Raw genomic sequence first — 15952 nt, 5'->3', positions numbered from 1 at the left:
TGCGGATCCACTTAGATGATGATGATGCTTAGTGATAAAGTCTTTTTCTGGGGTAGAAAACCCTGCCTTTGAGAGCAAAACCTGTGTTAAGAACAAACTCTTTAAGCCTGAGCTCTGTCAACTGGCTGAGCTGCTTTTTCTCTACTATGTGTGGGAGGAAAATGATTCCAGCAAATAATCCTTGAAGCTTTGTAACTGGGAGATCGGTTTATTTAGTTTAAAATCTTATTCCATGTGTTAACTTTGGATTAAGGAAAGAAACAGCTGCAGTGAGAGTAAGGATTCATTTTTAGGGGATGAGGAAGGATTAAAAAAGAGTTGAGTAACTATTCTGTATAGGAAGATGTTGAGCCAAATTTTGCTTGCAGTTTACAGCAATATATATGCAAGACTAATGGTGATGTTACCCCAAAAATGCTGTGGAATGTCCTGAAGGAAGAGTTCGGCTTAGGCACATTAAGACTGCAAACTTTTTAGCCATACAAAATGCTTGCAGTTTCTAAATGACAAGTTTCTACTAGTGATTTAATTTTCTTATGTTAAAAGCTTGGGGGACTTTTCACTGAATGTATTGAAGGGTATATAACAGAGTACAGAGAGAGGTGCTGAAACTTTGACAGAGCATGAGGATGTACTGCTCACAGTGTGCTACAGTGTCCTTAGTAAGAAAAGAAAGTGTTGGCCATTTCTCTGAACTTTTGAACCCAAGATGTGAACTTAGGATCCTCTGAAATAATGAATGTAGGAAAAAAAGGACAGAATTTCTGAAGTTACTTCTTTGTCTTGACTTAGCTTTTGTGCTCTGTAAATTCATAACAAATGGATGACAGCTCAGAGGAGTGCAGTGGTGGTTTAGTGACGTGTTTGTATCTCAAGTCTTCCAAACTTTCCCCGTATCTGGCAGCTCGTGTTCAGCAGAGTCCTGGAGATGTTTCAAGCCAGGAGCACTGGCAGAATGGCAGATGGATGGTTGCACAGACCTTTCCATATTGCAGCAGACTGTGAGCAATGAGCGCTTGAGATAAGACTAAACCAGCAAGCGTCATTTTTTAAGTACTGAAAAATCACCCTCTGAACACTTACTCAACTCAGCTATTCACAGCACCTCCCTACATGAACATGCATGTCATATGAAAAGCAAGCAAGCATTTGGTTTTTAGATGCGTGGTACATTATTCACTTCCAAAGAGCAGGTAGAAAGTCCTGACTCCTGCTTATGATTCTTAAACCTGTGTAGCTCTAATTCTTCCTTATTACTTTAATAGGATTTAGTTTTCAAAACCAGTTGTTCTTTGTGAATTGCTTCAGCTTTTCTAAGGCTTAAGACAGTGGTGCTCTGAGACTGTTTCCATGCTAGCTGGAAGTACTGATCTGTCCTGTCCCAGGGTTCAAGTCCTGATAGGATCAGTTCATTTTTCAGCCTCTGCTTTAGAGCCTGTGGGGTTTCCTTGGGGATGGACCTTAACTATGACAGTTGTGTCCCTAGTATTGAAAAGAGATACATCCACCCTTCAAGAACTCTTGTCAAAAATTAGAAGAACATTGTGGTCCACAGCCAAAATGAGTATTTGCTTTTAGTTCAGTTCTGGGTAGTATGTAGGTTGTCTGTGTGCTAATGCCAGAAACAGGAGGGACAGGAATATGACTTGGAAAGTACAGTTATTTCCTTCACGGTGAAAGAAATGCAATTGGTTGTGTAACAAGGAGTATGGCCAGTAAAATGAGGTTAGAAAAAGTCCCTTCTCCTTAACTGTTTTACTCTCCTTATCCCTAACCTGTTGTCATCCTGCAGTAATTATTCCCTTCTGCTGAAAGCGTTCTGTTCTCACTGATTCTGCAGTGCACATTGCACCCTTGTTCATCACCCCTAGGAAAAGGAAAGGTCACAAAACACCTTCAAGCTTATCTGTGATGTTCTTTGCCCTTTAACTCCCCTTGAGCACTTACTAACTACAGAGGAAATCTTGAAGATCTGTTTAATGTTTCCTGAGGCAGAAACCTCAAAGCAGTAAACTCTAGTTAGAAGAGCCCTTGTAGTGACCTGCAGAAGTCAAGGCTTCTGTTTTCTCAAGTCCATTGCATAACATAAGTATTTTTCTCTCTCTCAATGCTGCCTGCTCAGCTGGAGCTGCAGGTAGGTTTGGGGTTTTGTTTCATTGGGTTTTTGCTGTATCTAATCCAATGGTACGTATCAACACTGCCTTCCATGTTGTTTTGTCCAGCTCTTGTTTAGTGTTTCCTGATTTATCCTGCATCATAAATTGCCCCATTCATTCTTCTTTAGGTAACCAATGTCCAGAACTAAGTCTTACCTGAATAACAATTTGTGTTGTTCTGGTTCTTTTCATGCCAGTTCTTTGTACATTTAAGGTGGATTGCATCAGAGTAAATTGTTTGGATGAAGAGCCGTAGTATCAGTCTTAAAGTTTTGGAGGATTTGTTTGTGCAATTGTTTGTGCTGGATCAATACTACAAGTTAATGAAACAACACTTAGTTCTCTTCTTCTGTTTTTGTAGTTCACAGATTATCTAGGCAAAAAAGCAGTAAAACACTTCACTTTCTGTAGCCCTTGAGACAACAACAGGGCTATGTTGAGTCTGGGCTGCTGTATTAGCAGTCAGCTCCCTGCTAAGGTACCAGTGATCAAAACTCAAATTAACAGTGGAGTTAGGACTTGAAATACATCTTTTCACCTAAGTTCTATTAGTATCTCCCTATGGTTAAGGGGGAAATTATATCCTTTGGACTCCAAGCAGCACATCAGTTTTTGCACAGCACATGACTGTCTTTCCAATTCCCAGTGTGACTTACAGCAGATCCCTGTGTTTCCCATTGTCAGTGGGACAGTGTTTCCCATTGTCTCCATTTGTAAAATGGAGAATGGTGATGATGACAGCTCCTGGGAAGCCCTATTCGGAGCTCCTGTATTAAAGTGTTAATTTTTTTTGGTAGCAAAACATCTGTTCTCCCACTCTTTCCTGGAATGAAAGTCTAGGTTTCCCTCTGCAGTTCAGATAGCGAAAAGGATCTTTCAGGTTCACAAATTTAATTCTTAGCACAGCATTTCACAGTATTTCCAAGCTGTTTCCTCATTCCAGCAGAAGAGCTCTTAACTTTACTTAATCAGTGTCAGCTGTTGGTGTGCACTTAATGGACACAGCAAATGTCAGTTGTGTCAGCTGCCACATTCCCACAAGCAAAGGACACAGCAAACCAGGGAAATCTGTATGCAGAAATCTTCAATGTGTCTCATGGAGAAGCGGGTCATATGGAACACATGTGAGCAGAGGTGTCAGCAATATTCTAGTGGAATCCATGTGGTTTGGGTTGGGAGGGACCTTAAAATTCATCCAGTTCCACCCCTCTGCTATGGATGGGAACACATTCCACTATCCCAGGTTGCTCCAAGCCCCATCCAATCTGGCCTTGAATGCTTCCAGGGATGGGGCAGCCACAACTTCTCTGGGCAGCCTGTGACAGGGCCTTGCCAGCCTCACAGCGGAGAATTTCTTCTTAATTCGCAACCAAAACTTACGCTCTTCCACATTATTTCTCTAACTATCATGATGTAGATTCCGTGTGTAATGTGAAAAGAGAAGACATCAATAAATAATGGTTTATCAGAATTTGAGAGAAGAGTGGGTATTGCTTAGACTTCTTGTGGAGGAATAGAGCATTGAAATGTACTTTGAGTGAAGTATAGGTGTCAATGTGCTGTGGGATTTCATAGGACTCAATTCCAGCTTTGCAGCTATCCAACATGAAAGTTCTCATCCAATATTGAAATGCAGGTGCAGGATCACCTTCCCTCTTTCTACAGCCAGTGCATCCAGCAGCATCTGTTCCTCCATCAGAGAGTGCTGGGTCAGGATTTGGATGGTTCTATAACATTTATCTGAAGGGTAAGGGGAAAAAACAGTGAGAACAATCATGAAATGTTACAGAAAAGGGAGTGAAGGCAAAACACACACCAAAACAAACAGGGCCTGAGAAGAGATGTTGTGCACAATAAGAGTGGAGAATTGCTCACAGCTCTTACCTGCTCCTCGTAAAGCTGCCATTCTGCCATTAACATCATTTTTTGAAACTCTGTTCTTCTTTTTGGCAATAGTAAAACAGTTCAGACCAGCATTTCTTGAATTTATGTTCCACTAGAAGTTTTCTAGGCAATGTTAAACCACTGCTGCACATCTCTGTGCTGATCTTTGATGCAGAATGTGATCTTGTAGATCTGTGGAATTTCATAAGCTCTGCTCCTGAGGAAAACACAGGGTGCTTGCTCACCATTCCTTTGTGCAGTGGCTGAACTTCTATGATGCCCAATAATCAGCTGGAATTGCGGCTTTTTTTAGGCTCATGTCTGTGCCTCAGTGAGGACTTTGTTTTATTTTACAGAAAAATAACATGCTTAAAGACAAGTCATCTAAATCAGAAGAAATCAGAGATGGAGAGAAAACTCTTGCACTGTGTTGCGCTAACTCAGGGTGTAGGTGCAGGTGTGTCCCCTGACTTCTGCCTGGCACAGCCTCCCCTGCTATAAATTGGAGGCAGCATGCAATGGAAAACAATTTTTTGAAGTTTAGTTTCATTGATCACCCGGCATATTTAATCCCGAATATATATGGATGTGGAATCTGTACAAAGTAATGGAAGCTAATGGTCTCTTGGATGCTTCTTTCAGAATGCAGCTCTGCAGCACCTGTTCATCCGGAAATCCTTCCGCCCGTTCAAATGCCTGCAGTGTGGGAAGGCCTTCCGGGAGAAGGACAAGCTGGATCAGCACCTGCGGTTCCATGGGCGGGAAGGGAACTGCCCTTTGACCTGTGACATCTGCAACAAGGGCTTCATCAACAGTGGTGCCCTTGAGAGCCACATGAAGTTCCACATGGACCAGAAAACATACTCCTGCATTTTCTGCCCCGAGTCCTTTGACCGCTTGGATCTGCTTAAGGATCACGTGGCCATCCATGTCAATGATGGCTATTTCACCTGCCCTACCTGCAAGAAACGCTTCCCAGATTTTATCCAGGTGAGATGCTGTACTGATTTGAAGCACTGCTTTGGGGATCTCTCAAAAGACTGGGTTTCTCAGTGCTCTCCCTGTATAACAGCACCGCAGTTCATTCTCACAATGTGCAGGGGTTCACCTCAGTCAGAAACTGAAAAGGAAGAGTGACCAAGCACTGCTAGACATTGTCTTATGCCACTGAGGTGCTCTGTCCACTAAATCATCAGATGTGATGCTTCAATCTGGCATTAGAAGGCACTGTACTGCAGAAGGGTGGGTGCCTTATTCCCAAAAAATGCCTGAAGTAGAGGTCCTGTCTACTACGTCTCCACGGCACAGAAAGATACTGTCTTTTGCTGTATTCAGCTTGAACACAACTTGCCCTTTGTCATTAAAATTCTGAAAAAAAAACTGAGTGGTTTTACGTCTTTAATCCCTTGCCTGTTTTCTGTCAGGATCATTCATTTGAACAGCTTGAAGAAATGCCAGAACAGATCAGGATAGTCTGCTTACTGACTTCCCCTCTGGGCTTCAGCTGGGCGCTTTATTCTTGTTCCCTGCACACTGCACTGGAGCAGTGAGTAATGCAGCTACTCTGCACTATGCTGAGCACTTGGACAAGGTCATTAGTAGAATTTCCATGTCCAGTAAGAAAACCTGAGATGGACCATGCACATATTCATTATCCTTCCTAGGGACAAAGCAATTGATGTGTCTTACTGAGCTGCCCGACTGAAACTGAAATGTAGAAATCCGGTTTAGATCAGTAATAGGAACAGATAGACTATCCACTAGGCTAAAGAGGAAAGGATGGGGGGAAGTGATTTACTAATATAATTCCATCCTAGCAGAAGTCCTTTATCTTCTGTAAATGTTCAACAAGGAAGAACATTGATGATTCAGAAATGCTTTACTGCAACTTAATTCCCTGAAAAATTTTCCCATGAAAATGATTGGAAGTCCCATGGCTTTTTTCCAACTATTCAGTTGTATTTTTGACATTTAACAATGATTTTTTTTTCCTCTTCTTGCTATGTGAATAAGACTAGTCACTGCTGCCTACTGAAATACTTCTATGTGGAACAGGTAGAGATGCCAAGTTGTTCCATGTATGATCAGTATTAGAAGATGGTAAGGATTTAATTAGAGATCCATTTCTTGAGTAGTGATTGTATTTCAAATGTCAAACCTCATTAGTTCCTTTATTGGGGGAGGAAAAAAAAAAGCACTCTAGATGTTAGAAGTGGTGTAAGATAGTCACAGAGTGTGGAGAAGTAATTGCCATTTAGGAATGGTGTGCAAATGCTTTTCTGATTAAGTTTTTTTCTCCTTTGCCAATTGTAATGCAAGCTCATTGTGTCTGATTGAAAAGAATTAGTCCCCATGTTTTGGTTTCTTATAACTGAAAGGAAGATAATGAAGCTCAGATGAATGTGTTAACTCAAGGGCGATTCTGTGCAAATGGTACATCGTGGACTTTCACTGCCCATTAAGTGAAACTGTGCAATAGCTGATGCCTTCAAGAATCAGTCTTGAGGAAATCAAATCACCCATCCAGATAAGTACTAAAGATGTTATGGCTTTATACAAACTATTGCTGAGATATCGACTGTTCTGATCAAATACTTTCCAAACCAAAGCAGATTAGACACCTTCAAAACATTTTCCTTTCCTTTCATATTGCAAAGAGTTTCCTAGACTGTGTTACCACTTACTTCTCTCTTGAATAAACTTCATTCTTCTGTGATCTGCCGTTTTAGGTCAAAAAGCACGTGCGCAGTTTCCATTCTGAGAAGATTTACCAGTGTACAGAATGTGACAAGGCTTTCTGCCGCCCCGACAAGCTGCGACTCCACATGCTGCGGCACTCGGACCGCAAAGACTTCCTGTGCTCCACCTGTGGCAAGCAGTTCAAGGTGAGGTGTTCTTGGCTGGATCATTACTAGTAAAAAACCCACTATTCCTTATCCTCCTTCAAGAAGATAAGTTCATATTTTCAAAGGTGAAAGAAAATAACGTGTATAGACACACTAGACTTGCCTGTGAGTTGTATGCATTGCTTGGTGTCCTGTGTGAGCTGTGACATCCATTTCTGAAGGACAAGGGGCAAGGTCACCTCAGCATCTTATTTCAAATGTGATCTTGCTCCTAATAATTTAATATCAAATGAACTTTCTATCTGCTCATTAAGAACTGGGACATCATACACCTCCATTGCCAGGTGTTTGGGTTACATTGCTATCAGTTCAGTTAAGAAACTTCTTGCTGATGCCAGTGGATTAATAATGTTCCTGGCCAAGATGCCCGTGTCCGTGGCATCTATCTTGTCAGCACGACATCCAGATGCCTTTCCAAATCGTGCCAGAACAGATGGAGCAGACTGTGGGCCAAGTAAACTGTGGTGGCAGTAGCCTGCTCCCTGTCACTGAGTTTGTGATGGGACACTGAAGGACAGGATACTTCTAGGTGAAGGAACACATTTTTCTGAGAGGAAAATTTCTCTCTGGAGAGAGATCCCTGAACAGCTCAAACTGTGGCTCTTACGCATAACAGGCAGTATATATCAGTTTCTGTGACATTGCTGACATTTTTCCCCCCAATTTCTCCTTCCCAGAGGAAGGATAAGCTGCGAGAGCACATGCAGAGAATGCACAACCCAGAGAGGGAAGCCAAGAAGGCTGATCGGATCAGCCGCTCCAAAACCTTCAAGCCTCGCATCGCATCCACTGACTATGAGAGCTTCATGTTCAAGTGCCGCCTCTGCATGATGGGCTTCCGCCGCAGGGGCATGTTGGTGAGTGCCTGGGTGCTGTTACAGCCTCAGTACTCTATTCTGATGAATAGGTAAGGAATAAAGATGGAATTCCAGTGTTGGAACACAAGGATCGTAAAAGGGTTTGGGCTGGAAGGGACCTTAAAGCTCATCTCATTCCACCTACCAGCCACGGGCACTTTCCACTAGACCAGGTTACTCCAAGCCCTGTCCAGTCTGGTCTTACCCAGCCAGGATGCTGTGAAATAAATTTTGGCAAATTTTGGAGCTGAGTTGAGGTGATACATCTTTTATTAAACCTGTGTGTTTTACCTCTTCAGCAAATCTGCATATTTTTACTGCCTGCACTGTACATCTGGTTGTCAGTACCATATTTCAACATTAAGTTGAAATGCTGACTGATGTGTACTGTATTTATCAGGGCATGAGATGAAAATACTGCCTTGTTCAGCCTTACTGCCTCAGTTTTTCTGACTGACTTTCCTGTTCTTTGTTTCTCCCCCTTCTTGAGGGCCTCTTCTGGCCATGTCTTGTCACTGCCTCTGGGTAAAGGCTGATCTGCAGCAAGAGATTGTTTGCAAAGGTTTCATGGGGGTTCTGATCTGGGCAGAGGCTCTTTACACTACCTCACTCTCAGATACCAGCTACAAGACAGTTCTGGCAAACTATTTCACCCCTTCCTACCTAATTTAGGTTAGAGAAACTGTAAATGAGACCTAGTGAGACCACATTTACCTTCAGCAGTTAAATATGAGTGTACAATAACCCTTGCAGCAGCAAATGCTTCCAGTGCTGCTGGCTTGCATCGTTCAGTTTTGATTTGGCTGTTACCCCTGTCTGGAAGAAGCACCAATCGTTTGGCTTCCAGCTGTAATATGTTCTTGTTCTCTGTTTCTCCTAAGGTGAATCATTTATCAAAGAGGCATCCAGACATGAAAATAGAAGAGGTGCCAGAGCTCACGTTGCCCATCATAAAACCCAACAGAGATTACTTCTGTCAATACTGCGATAAGGTGTGTGGGAAGTCACCCCTCAGATGACAGCTCAGTCCCAGTCCTGGATGCAGCCAATTTGTCTCTGCATAGAAATCTCTGGTGGGATTTGTAGCTTTTCTGAAGTTCTTGCTAGCAACATTCCTGCAGCACTGTCAAAAAAAAAAAAAAAGAGGACAAAATGCACTTAGGCCAAGGCAGTGGAATGCTTATTGAAAGCTGCAGCTCTCCCCTTTCTGCTGTGTTTGGCATTGGAAAACTTGAATACTGTTATCCAGCAGACAATCACTGACCCTTAGTCTTGTGTTAGCCCAGGATTAAGTATCCTGTCTGTGTATAATTCCTGGCCAGTAAGTACTTTAGGTTTCTATATCACTTCTAAAAATTAAACTCCTTTTATTGTAAGCTGCTTACTAGGTCATGTGCCTGTAATTCCCAGTGGTCAGTGGAGCCTGAAGCTGCTTCTGCAGTGCCTTCAGGTTCTTGCACTTATTCTCCTTTGCTTTTTATGCCTGGGGGCCCTTATTTACCAGTTAGTGTGTTTTGACTGTCCTTATCCTCAGTATGTCTTCCTGTGATACCTCTTTCCTTTTGTTAGAGGGGAGAAAAAATAGTAGTTATTAGATAGTAGCTGTTTGTTGATATGCCTAAAAAGAGCTAAAAGGTATGCTGATCACTGAACTAAAACAGTTTGATGCTTTGTGTCAAGTAGAGACATCAACCCTCATAAAAAATTAACATTGCACATTTGATCTTCAAATATGGCAAAAAGGATTTTCCTCTTACCTCCTTGTCCTGCTTTGGTGTTTGGTTGTGGCAAGCAATATGTTCTCAAAAAGCTTCTCTGTGCTACAAAAGGAGTCAGTTGCTTTTACAAGTTGATGAAACACCAGAAGGTGTATGTTCGTGCCTTCTGTTGTAATTGTCTGGGGATTTAACTAGATGTATCCTCTAAAGCAACATGCAGACCTTCCAGATCAAGATAACTGATAGCTGTTTCCTGTGCAGGCACCAGGGTTGCACCAGTGTAATTCCAAATCTTTGCCCTGCAGGTGTACAAGAGTGCCAGCAAACGCAAAGCACACATCCTGAAAAACCATCCTGGTGCTGAGCTACCTCCAAGCATCCGGAAACTGCGTCCTGCGGGCCCAGGAGAGCCAGATCCCATGCTGAGCACCCACACCCAGTTGACAGGCACTATCGCCACCCCTCCCGTGTGCTGCCCTCACTGCTCCAAGCAATACAGCAGTAAGGTATGGGAGGTTCTGGCCCCAGACAGCCTCTCCCCAGGCATGCTCTTTCACCATGGTCTCTTGTCACCTGTCTGTCCACAAGCAGACCTCTCTTCTTCTCAGTCAGAGTGCTGGTTTTGTGCTGTGTACTGACAGTACAGGCACAGTCTGCTTGTTTTAGGGCCAAAAATTCCATGAATAGAGGGTTTGTGCTGAAAAGTTATCAGAGCACGATCATGAATGGAAAGGCTTGGAAACCGCTCTCTGATAGTTACAGGGGAGATGAGCAGGGAAACAAAACACAGAAAAGATGACCTTTGGAAAAAGTCATAAAACAATTGTCTGTGCTGGAGTAAAAACTGTTGAGGACAATACTTCAGTGTCAGCTCTAATCAGCAGCAGGTTTGTGATCCTGGTTTCCAGCTTTGTTGAGCAGATCTCATAGTGTGAATCTTGATGCTGCTTTACTGGGGGAAACCTAAAAGCTGTGTTTGGCCAGGCTGTTGGATTTCACGTGGCCCTGAACAGAGTTACTGACCATCCTTCCAATGCACCTTTGCTTCTCTCTGCAGACGAAGATGGTGCAGCACATCCGCAAGAAGCACCCAGAGTTTGCTCAGCTCCCAAATGCAATCCATGCGCCACTGGCGACGGCTGTCATCAGTTCCACGCCGGCTGTTCTCACCACTGACAGCACGACGGGAGAAACTGTTGTGGTAGGGGCTGGAGGCACACAAGGGCAGTGCAGGGAAACACACAGAACAGGAGCCTTCTGGTATTAGTAACCCTGGTTTATTTGGCAGACATCGCTTTAAAACTTGTATTAGGACATTATTTGAGATCCCTTCTGGTTTTGAGCCTGTGTGGTCCTGTTTTGCGCTGTCAGGAGCTGTAAGGATTTGTCTTTTATGCCCAGATCCATTTCCTTCTTTCATTCAGACCTACTGTCTCCACATAATGAACTTGGGGATGCACATCTCATGGATTTTCACTGGGAATTTTCTCCTTAAGTGAGAGATGCAGTTTCTGGCATCAAGAGGACAAGTTTGACAGTGACTGGGGACTGGATCAAACTGTGTTCAGGGAGTCAGATCTTTCGGTAATCCTTTGGACAGCACAGCACTGAGCAAGATGAATCTCCAGTGGCTGATCTCTCTACCATTAATACATCAGCTGCCACAGAAGTGAAAGCTGAGACTAGAAAATGTGTCCTTCAGTGTTGTGGGATTCTATGCAGCTTTAAAATTCCTATTGATCACAATTTAAAACTTCCTATCTAAAGACTAACTAGATAAAAGACTGTTTTGCTTGAAAATGGAGAGGTTCAATCAGGATGCTGTTGGCTTCATAAACCTGATTAAGTTATGTACTAAATGTCTTTACACATTAGAAATACAGTTGTCATTCTGACAGGGATGGAAGAAAGGTGGAATATGTCCATGAACCACCTTTTGACTTGGAGACCAAGTCAGCTCTTCACAAATAACAGTACTTCCATTGTTTAACAGAATACTGGTATGTCACAAGGTGAAAATAATTATTTTCATTGTGACATGTTAAGTTAGCCATTAATAAACCTGACTAGGATTTAGACTGAAGAGAGCAATTCTAGTTGGTAATCCCTGGTGACTACTTATGACCCCAACCTCTGTTCACATTAAGCTCTTGTAAAAAAAATGACCATACCCACAGGAAGCGTAGATCAAAGAACTACAGCCCCGAAGAAGTACATCAGTATAATGATGATCTGTATCTTTCTCTCTCTCCCTGCTCAGACAACAGATTTACTGACCCAAGCAATGACTGAGATATCCCAGACCCTCACTACAGACTACCGCACTCCCCAGGGAGATTACCAGCGCATCCAGTACATCCCTGTGTCTCAATCCACAACCGGCTTGCAGCAGCCTCAGCACATACAGCTGCAGGTTGTTCAAGTGGCCCAGGTGAGTAACCTGGTGAGGATCTTGCTGTGCTTTTGACTCCTTCGCTACCAAGCCTGTGTATTCTTGGGGCTCTAGCACACAGAAGTGTGGTAAGGAGTAATTACAAAAAGTGCTGCAGCTACTTTTTGCAGATAAGTCAACTGATAAGGCATAGGCTTCCCTTCATAAGCACTTCTACTGGGCATAAATAGCCCTGCCAGCCTTGGTCAGCTTGTGGAGACACATTGACACAGTCCTGACTTAGTTCTGCCCGTCTGGGCAGCCTTGCTCAAGTCTGCTCTAGGAATGTTTTCCAGCAACTGGGAAGGTGGGTCAGTGGGTGACCCATTTTCTGCAGTTCAAGACTGATGTGTACTTCCTTGTCCTCAGTGAGTCAGAGCCAAAATTTGGGGGTACAGAGAATGGTTGCTTGTTCCCTTCATAGCATCTATTACAATATTCATTCTCTTGATGCTCAACAGCCTCCTAAAATGAATGCAGAGAGTAACTAGAATAACTGATCTGAGCAAAGTATCTCAGGCAGCTGTAATAAATCAGTTACCCACTGGAGGAAGCTGAAACTACCATGTGTTTATATTTTATTCTGAAATTCCTTGTTCTCTCTGGCCTCTCATTACAAATCAGGTTATGAATTTGGTTAATAAAGGCCTAAACAATGACCCCAGTTGATAGTGACTGTGGCTGTTGTAACGATACAAGAGAAGGAACACTGATTCCTGCAGGTAATATTAGCAAGATCTTAATTTTATAAATATCCAAGACTAGTAATTCAATTACTGCAATTGATATCAATAGCAAGTGTTGCTCAAAACCTTTAAAAACCTCTGAGCACTCGTCTTGATGCAGAGCTGTGTCAAACTACAAAATTGGATATGCAGTTTCAAGTATGTGTACATTGTACAGAAAGATACTTACAGAGCAGTGGTTAACCCTAATCCTGGCTTTTGAACCCTTTGGTTTAGTCCAGCCACTGCCACAAACAGCTTGTATGATGTTAGGCAAGTCCTTTCCTTTGGTATCACTGAGACAGAACCATGTCTGTGCCATTACATCTGTTAAATGTATTTTATCTCCCGGGGTACAAAGAAACTCAACAAGGTTCAACAGGTGTGCTCCACTAAGGCTCCTGCTTCATTATTCCAGACCTTGTGTCCTAGACAAAGCTTACAATGGCTGCTTTTGTAAAGAAATTGTGATATAGACCTCTGCTTAATTTTTTCCCCAGGCTACCTCACCTCACCAGTCCCAGCACTCTACCGTGGACGTTGGGCAGCTCCACGACCCCCAGACATACACCCAACATGCCATCCAGGTGCAGCACATCCAGGTCACAGAGCCAGCACCAGCAACTCAGTCACCATCACAGGTATTTCCCTCTTCTCTTCAGAAAATGCTTTCCCTACCAGCCTGCTCAGCTGGCATATTGCACGTGCTGATGCAGGGGATAGTGTTTTCTTTGTCATTTAAAGGACTACACATGAAATGACTCTCACATAGAGGTCATCAAGCAGTGTCCAGATGTCTTGGGGTGTAGTGGGGGTGTTCTGTTGTGGGTTTTTTTGTGTGAGTTTTTTGGTGTGGGTTCTTTTTTTCCCCCAACAGTATGTACAAAGGAGAGATAAAAGATTGGAAACAGACACATTTACAGCTAAATGAAGTTTGTCAGTTGGAAGGTGTAAATGGAAACTGACATTCCTCAAATATTTGAAGTGCAGCTCGTCATGTCATGGGTAGAATTTAGCCTCTAATCTCAGGTCTCTGCCATAGACTCACATTGGCAAGCAACAATATCACTATTTCAGTTTCCTGGTCTGAGCTTATTGACCACAGGGTGAAGCAAGTTAGAGTGGAGAGAGGAGAGTTCTTGTGCTCAATATGCTCTGGAACCCGTCCTGTTTTTTCCCTTAATGAGAAGGTTGTATTTGTGACAGCACACAATCCTTACTATGCCAAGAACATTTGCACCTTCTTTTTCTGTAGGTGGGCGGTCAGCCTTTGAGTCCTTCCTCGCAACAACCTCAGCAGGAACTCAGCCCCTCACAGATGCAGACATCTACATCGACACCAAACCAAGCCCTCCAGCAGCAGCAAGGCTCCTCAGTCCAGCACACGTATCTCCCCAGCAACTGGAACTCATTTCGGAGCTACTGTAAGTGTCACCAGTACCTCTAACTACTTGTCTGGCAAGTGTGTCTAACACATACCCCATGTCTCCAGCTACCAAATGGGACAGTGTTCTCAGAGTTTGTTAAGCTTTGTGGTTAATATTCATAGATGTCAAGAAGATAGAGCATCAGACAAATGTAAATGGTTGTACCAGCTCTTCCACTATCATCCATACTGATCCAGTACATAGTTTGGACAGACACACTGGGCTTCTTTATTCCAAGGAACTTGCATACAGCAAGAATCCATGTGTTGGGTAGCTTCTTGTTCAAATTCGGATGCATGCTTGAAAGAATTGTGTGGAACAGGAATGTGACATGAAGATGATTTCTCATGTCCATGCAGTTCTGGACGGTAGTTCTCTGATGATCTGAGTGAGAACAGGATGTGTTTTCTCTGCGTGAATTGCCAGATCTCCAGCTCGTGTTATCTGGCATAATTCTGCTAAGGCCTGTAGGGTTCTACAAGGCCTTATATCACCTGAATTTCTATCCAACACCCACTGTTTCAGACTTTAAATCTTTCTGACATAAGACATGGTCTTTGAAGGTTGTCTTTGAGTTTGACTGAAGGTCTTGATTATCCAATTTGCAATTTTTTAGCATCAGAGATTCAGATGATGTCCATCCCCCAAGGACAGTACGTGATCACAGAGACTGCTGTGGGTACCCCAGTCACCACTGTCAACACAGGGCAAGTGAAAGCAGTCACTCAGGTAAGGAAAACCATCATGGTCTTTTTTTCATCCAGAATATTATCAGGCATAAAGCTCTCTTCAGCTTGAATGTTTAAAGAATGCCAAAATCATGACTGGGACACAAAGTGGAGGTACCTAAAGAGGTGCAGACTGTGCAGTATAGTCTTCATATAACCATTACAAGGCTCTTGCTCTCTGGTTCCTGTATGTATGACTCCTTCCAATTTAAAATCTTCACTTAATCACATTCGCAGAAGAAAATTATTTAGTGGTACTGCTTAGTCTCAAAAGTATTTAAGATTAAGCAGTAGCCACTAAACCAAATTTCAGAACAGCTTTTGGAAACATATCAGTAGCTCTCTGTTATCTCTAAGATTAGAAAATAAGAGTTCCTGCTATTCCTTGTAAGCAAACCAGCATAAGGAGACAGGTCATTGGCCTGTGTTGATCTTGGTCACTGGAAGAGCAAATTCTGCTAGAACATGCATAATACAGGAAAAAACCTTTTAGAATAGTTGAATTGAAAATTGCTGTTTTAATCTGTAGTGATGTGTCAGTTGTGTAATGAGTTTAACCATTTGTAAATTAACCAAAGTCCAATGTCCTTTGAATCAAAAGGCAGGATTATGTTGCTCTCAAATACATTTAAATGTAGTAAAGCTTAGTTTAAAAGTTCCTTATTCACACCAAAATGTCTCCCAGCAGACTATTAGAACAGAGAAGTTACAGAAGATACAGTGGTTAATAATTATTTTCTATATTCCCCATGCAGACTCACTATGTGATATCTGAAGGTCAGCCTGATCTGGATGGTAAACAAAACTCTTCACTTTCCAGTGAGGTTCAGGTGGGTGTTTCCCAGCCCACTGCCCACACGGATCCTTTGGAATCCCAGACAAGCAACCAGCAGCAAACCACTCAGTACATCATCACCACCACCACCAACGGGAGTGGCGGGAGCGAAGTGCACATCTCCAAACCCAGGACTTTCTCAGCAGAGCATGAGTGAAAGAGCCTCATGGTGCCAATTGTTTGTCCTTGACACCTCCCTGACAGCCCAGATGTGGGGGTACCCTGGGGCTCTATATGTTTCAATGTATATGCTCACTTACCTTCCACTAAAATCTTGGAGCTCTT

At 42.9% G+C, this 15952-nt stretch overlaps 1 protein-coding gene across 5 annotated transcripts in view; it reads left to right on the top strand.

The window, feature by feature from the left end:
* PRDM10 (PR/SET domain 10) overlaps positions 1 to 15952 on the top strand; it is a 42699-nt gene extending 26747 nt beyond the window's left edge. For all 5 annotated transcript variants that reach the window (XM_040084999.2, XM_040084997.2, XM_040084996.1 and 2 more), the window contains exons 13-23: positions 4683 to 5030; positions 6770 to 6925; positions 7624 to 7803; positions 8685 to 8795; positions 9827 to 10027; positions 10579 to 10722; positions 11782 to 11952; positions 13178 to 13318; positions 13933 to 14101; positions 14721 to 14833; positions 15588 to 15952. In XM_040084999.2, coding sequence (XP_039940933.1) covers positions 4683 to 5030; positions 6770 to 6925; positions 7624 to 7803; positions 8685 to 8795; positions 9827 to 10027; positions 10579 to 10722; positions 11782 to 11952; positions 13178 to 13318; positions 13933 to 14101; positions 14721 to 14833; positions 15588 to 15824 — 1971 coding nt within the window. In that variant the 3' untranslated portion in view covers positions 15825 to 15952. The remainder of the gene's footprint in view (positions 1 to 4682; positions 5031 to 6769; positions 6926 to 7623; positions 7804 to 8684; positions 8796 to 9826; positions 10028 to 10578; positions 10723 to 11781; positions 11953 to 13177; positions 13319 to 13932; positions 14102 to 14720; positions 14834 to 15587) is intronic.

The sequence above is a fragment of the Hirundo rustica genome, chromosome 23, assembly GCF_015227805.2.
Source record: "Hirundo rustica isolate bHirRus1 chromosome 23, bHirRus1.pri.v3, whole genome shotgun sequence".
NCBI classification, from domain to species: domain Eukaryota; kingdom Metazoa; phylum Chordata; class Aves; order Passeriformes; family Hirundinidae; genus Hirundo; species Hirundo rustica.
Note: the sequence above shows the minus strand (reverse complement) of the source record. Positions and strands in the feature narration are given on the sequence as shown.